The sequence below is a fragment of the Octopus bimaculoides genome, chromosome Z, assembly GCF_046866305.1.
Source record: "Octopus bimaculoides isolate indiv1 chromosome Z, ASM4686630v1, whole genome shotgun sequence".
NCBI lineage: Eukaryota > Metazoa > Mollusca > Cephalopoda > Octopoda > Octopodidae > Octopus > Octopus bimaculoides.
The window spans coordinates 21434167-21440166 of NC_142944.1; the positions used below are offsets into that span (position 1 = coordinate 21434167).

Below are 6000 nucleotides of genomic sequence, written 5' to 3' on the forward strand. Positions count from 1 at the left end.
AAATAATATTCCACATACAAATGACATATCCTTATATATTTTCTATACATCTCCCTTGTTGCAAGTTGAGTGGGAAACTTGATGAGGAAGTCTGAGTACAGAACTAAAATAGAAGGGGCAGAAAATAAAAAATTTATTACAAGTTTATATTTGGGTTTATTTGAAATAGGGAATGTTGTTTCCCCTTCTGGCAGAATTAAGAGCCATTCTCACAGTACTACATTGCTTGTATAAATTCTTACCAAGTGAATAATTATAAGCCTCCACTATTAATTAGTCTATTGAAGTCTTCTGAGCTATAAAAGTATTCATTACACAAATGTTGTTAATAATAACTATTCCTGTACAACTGCTACATTTGATATCAACCTTCTCAACCAGCTGCCTGTGACCCCTATATACATATTTTGCAGCTAAAGCCCTTTTTGTACACACCATGTAGAATTGATACCTGCTCCTTTATTTATTGCGAATGAACTCTCCATAATGGCAGCAACGTCTTGTCTTCTTTTCTGCTAACTAAAACTTTAGTGTTTGCTAGATTTTACTTTAATACCTCTCATAATATAAGGATTGTTTGGAATTTCTTGTCTAAGGTGCAGGCATGGCTATGTGGTAAGAAGCTTGCTTCCAAATAATATGGTTCCGAGTTCAGTCCCACAGCGTGGCATTTTGGGCAAGTGTCTTCTACTATAGTCTCGGGCTGGAAAAGCCTTGTGAGTGGATTTGGTAGATGGAAACTGAAAGAAGCCCATCATATGTGTGTGTGTGTGTGTTTGTTTATCCCCCATCACCGCTTAACAACTGGTGTTACTGTGTTTACATCCCCATAACTTAGCAGTTTGGCAAAAAAGACTGATAGAATAAGTACTAAGCTTAAAAAATAAGTCCTTGTTTGACTAAAACCCTTCAAGGCAGTGCTCCAGCATGGCTGCAGTCAGATGACTGAAATAAGTAAAAAAACAAAAGAATAGATCTTTGTGAGAACCAAAAATAACTGAATCTGTCAGCTGGATTTTGAACTTCTCTGTTAAAGCCTAGAGAACTACAGTAAACAAGCAATAGCTGAAGACTAAGTCTTGATGAACTCCTACCTACATAGTAAATTCTTCTTTGAACTCACTGTCAACTCTTACCTTACCAACAACATTTCTGTACATAGTTTGCACAACCACATGGTTCCAGGCTCAGTCCCACTGCGTGGCACCTTTGGCAAGTGTCTTCAACTATAGCCTCAGGCCAACCAAAGTCTTGTGAGTGTATTTGGTTGACAGAAACTCAAAGAAGCCCATCGTATATGTGTGTATATATGTATATATGTGTGTGTGTCTGTGTTTGTCTCTCTAGCATTGCTTGACAACTGATGCTGGTGTGTTTAAGTTCCCGTAACTTAGCGGTTCGGCAAAAAGAGTCTGATAGAATAAGTACTAGGCTTACAAAGAATAAGTCCTGGGGTCGATTTGCTCAACTAAAGGCAGTGCTCCAGCATGGCCACAGTCAAATGACTGAAACAAGTAAAAGAGTAACTCCCATATGCCATTCATCTACACTTAGCTTTCTAAGTGTTCACCTCTCAAAGGCCTTCTTTAACAGATTTTTATATATAATGATTCACTCTTAGCTAGGAACTTCTACAGCTGTGACACTAGAAAAATGGCATCAGTGGTACCTTGCTTTAATGTCCAAGATAATCCTTTTCCTCCTCAGTTGTGCTATAACTCTGTTACTTCAATAACTTGATCCATCAGTCTGGTGCATCTCCTTCATTCCTGAAGTTGAGTTTTGGTTATGACCCACTCTCCACCACCACTGCTACATATGACTAGTTCCGTATATACTTTCCTAGATATTTTCAGCATCTTTGTTTCCAATGGACGGTTGCTGTCTCTGTGTCCCTAGTAATGCTTTTTCACTGCACAGCTGCCAACTTCAGTTGCTACTCCCTCTGTTGGGTCTAGTTGAGGTCAAACTGTTCAACTCATGCCAGTATGGACAACAGACATTAAATGGTGATGATGATTACTTTACTTGGAAACAAGTAAGGGTTGGTGACAGGAAGGGCATCCAGCCATAGAAACAAAGCCTGTCTGTTCCATGCAAGCATTGGAAAAGTGGATGTTAAATGATGACGATGATTTCACCATGCTTGCACATATAGGCAGATCCTCCCCATCATTATATGTCACCAATCATCAAGGATTCCTCCTGTCTCCCCTTTGAGGCTTAACACCCCAATATCATTCTCCATCATTTCATCCCATGACTCTCTGGACCCCTCTTTTCCTAGGGTTCCAACCATTTTGGGGACATCCTACATATCTTTACCCAACTAACAACCTCTACTCACATCACATGCCCATATTAACATAGCCTTCTCTCTTGCACTACACCTGATTCCCCTTAGGCCTAGTTTTTTTTCTTTCAGTTCATTCATACTCTGTCATTTAACCCATTAGCATTTAAACTGGTCATATCCAGCTCAAATATTCTGTTTTATATTGAAACTAGCCAGATCCGGCCTCTCACACCTATCCTACAATGTCATTCTAAAACTAAACAGTTACATCATTAAAATCTCAAAACTGAGATAATGCTTCATTAATTCAAAACAATGTGAATAAATAAGTATTACATTTGAGAGCAGAGTAATCTGAATGCTGAAGTGTTAAGCCAGCCATAATTAGCCCAAATATTATACCTTTTTTATGTTCAAACTGGTTAGAATCAGCTCCTCACACCTACCCCACAGTGTCATTTTTAAAATAAGCAATCACATCATTGAAATTTTGAAGCTTTGAGATAATACACAATTAATTGAATATATGATTAATTGAAAACAATGGTAATACATGATTAATTCAAAACAATGTGAATATATAAACATTACATTTGATAAAGTAATCTGAATGCTAAAGGGTTAAACTAGCTAAATCCAGCTTAAATATTCTACCCTTTTTATGTTAAAACTGGTCAGATGTAGCTTCTCACACTTACCCTACAATGCCATTCTAAAACTAAACAATCAATAAATAAGCATTACATTTGACATAATGATCTAACTGCCATAAGGTTAAGCACACTAACATTACACATCCAGTGAAGCATGCTAGTTTCATTCTTTCTGATTTTCACAAGTCCCCTACATTCAGTGCCTACATTTTGCTTCCATGCAACATTACATACACAAGTATTATACAGTCTCCTCTTCAAGAGATCCCTTTGTTACCAGCAGTTAATAGCTCCTTAAATTTCCTCTAGCCTGTTCTTGTTCTGACTGCTATACTGAACATCCACTACTAATGAAGGCAGTTAGGTTACCAGAAGCTATCAGCAACATCTAGGGAACCAGTTCCTATTGCTTACTATTTCTGTACATCTTTTCTTGTTTGCTTGCCTTTGATTCTGTTAGACATCTTGTGTTTCCATAGTTTATACTGGGTAGACTAAGCAGAATTTCTACCCACTTCTTTTCTGCATATTGAGCAAGGCCATTTCTCTAATAGTAGCAGGATCCTGTCTTTTATATAGTAAGATTATGTATGGGTGAAAGTTGCATGGGTAAGGACTCATGAAATAGAAAAAGGTTAGGCATTCTGCTGAATTAGGAATTTAAAATATGAAGATGATCTCATAAGGATTTATAAACTTTTGAGAGGACATGCAATAAATTTCTTTTTGGAATTGGATCTCAAAGTACATTTAAACCCATAAATCAGGGGTTGGCAAAGTGGTCAATACTGACCCCTAGGCAGTTTCTGGCTCTCCAAGGTGTTGTTATTCCAACTATATCAATATAATATGATCGCACTTTTATTGTTCTTTTTCAATTTCATTAAATATTTTCATTAGATTTTAAAAAATATTTCTTATAAAAAGGCAGTAACGACACAAAAGAACAAAGGAACAATTGTTTTTAAATCAAGATAATTCTCATTAATTATACTTTTGATTTTTATTTTAAAATTTACATGCTTGGTTTGGGGGCGATAACTTACCAATGATTCTATGAAAGGGTCTAGCTTGTAAATATTGGCTTGAAAAACCCTTATTTCAACTTTTTATATCCAAAAGGGTTTTTCAACCATTACTTGTAGCTTTATGTGTGTGCGTCAGGGTCCATTTCCAAAAAAAAATGTAGACAATTGTTACCATTTCTGACTATAGACAGAATTTAGCTGCTAGGTTGGAAATGGAACCTGTCTATATTGTAGACCAATTCTACTGTTCGACAAACATGGGTTTCAGTGTTAGCAAGCAGAACATCATCAGTTTTTACTGAACTTCCTTGTATTTGAGTTGCTAAATTGATAAAATAAATGTAAATGTATTTTAATTTTCCTTCTCCTTTTCTTTCCTAAACAGGTTCGGAGAATTCAAATGATCGATTTTCTGGAGTCATTAAAAAAGATCCGAAGGAGTGTACCACCTGAGAGTCTTGAAAAATACGACAAATGGAACCAACACTATGGAGATATTACAACATAATAATAACAATAATAATAATGATAACTAATAATAATAATATGTTAATGCTGTGTGTTTTAAGTGGAAATCTTTCTTTACTTTGCCAGAACTTTTTGGCTAAACATTAATTTTGCCCAACAATTAAAACACTCTGGACACTGCCTGTTGATATCAAGTTATATATATATATATATATATATATATACATACATACATATGTATGTGTGTGTATATATACATATATATACACATGTATGTATGTGTATGTATACGTGTATATTATATGTGTGTATGTATGTATGTATATATATATATATATATATACATACATACACATGTATGTATGTATGTGTGCAATATATATATATATATAATATATACATACACATACATGTCTGCAAACACTCATACACTAATATATCTTCTCTATTGGATGAACAAGTATATTTATTTGCATATGGTTGTATATCAAAAAACATTGTTTTGACATGTACATATTTCGGCATTTAGTATACTGCATATGTATGTGTGTATGTATGTATGTACGTATGTGTAAAAATAATTATATTAACTGATTAATAATTAGACCTCTAAGGAGGTGCATTAAAAAAAAGCATGTTTGTGTGCATGCGTATGCATGTGTGTATATCTTATACAGTCGGCGTCAAAGATTGTCTGAAGAGTAAATGCCACGCATTGCAATTATATTGTTTAAATGGATTTCTGTTTGATGGTTAGATGAGTGACAAAATGGTTAGTGTATGTAGAATTATGGAGAGTTTATGGACCAATTATATATGCAAACACTGTTTTCATTGCAATAATCTAAATGGTTAAAACTTGGTTAAAAGTCACCGGGTACCTTTTTCATGTTTGTCTCCTTCTGAGACAAGAGAAAGGAAATCTAACGACAGTCTTTTTATTTTGTATAGTTTTCTTTTTCAAGTTCATTTCCTTCCCGCCTTTTTTTAAATTTATTTTAAAAATTTTCTAAAATTTTTTGATTAAAAAATTTTTTTTTCAGTTCTGGACAACTAGTCCTAATGTAAATACTTTTGTTATCTTTTGTTTTTAAACTGTTTCCCCCTACCCTCCACCACAAATTCTTGTTTCTGAAACCGATGTTGCTGTTACAGCTGTTATCTAAGCACCAGGCAAAAACTTTTATTTTCTGGGAGAAAACAAAAACAAAAAAAAAAATAAAATAAAAAAATAAATAAAAGAAAATTTTAAAAAAAAGGAGTAAAAGAAGAAACCTCAACAGAAACTAAGAGACAAACAAACAGTCACCAATGATTTAAATGTGGTAAAAAAATTTCTTTGGGGTAGGAGAAAAAAAAAGGAAAACAAATGCTTTCTTGTATTTTACAGTTGTTCTCGGTGGTGCAAGAATGTTATTTTGGCCTTTATTAATTTTTCTTTGAGTGTGTTGTGTGTGTGTGTGTGGGTGTGTGTGTATAGGTATGTTGATGCAAGTAGGAAAAATAGAACTAAAAACATGAGTATGTGTGTATGTATATATATTTATTAATATTT

The 6000-nt window shown here is 34.2% G+C and overlaps 1 protein-coding gene across 1 annotated transcript in view; it reads left to right on the forward strand.

Annotated features, from left to right (window-relative positions):
* LOC106874919 (spastin) overlaps positions 1-5703 on the forward strand; it is an 88186-nt gene extending 82483 nt beyond the window's left edge. The window contains exon 15 of the mRNA XM_089364967.1: positions 4363-5703. Within this exon, the coding sequence (XP_089221093.1) occupies positions 4363-4485 (123 nt within the window). The 3' untranslated portion in view covers positions 4486-5703. The remainder of the gene's footprint in view (positions 1-4362) is intronic.
* The last annotated feature ends 297 nt before the right edge of the window (positions 5704-6000 follow it).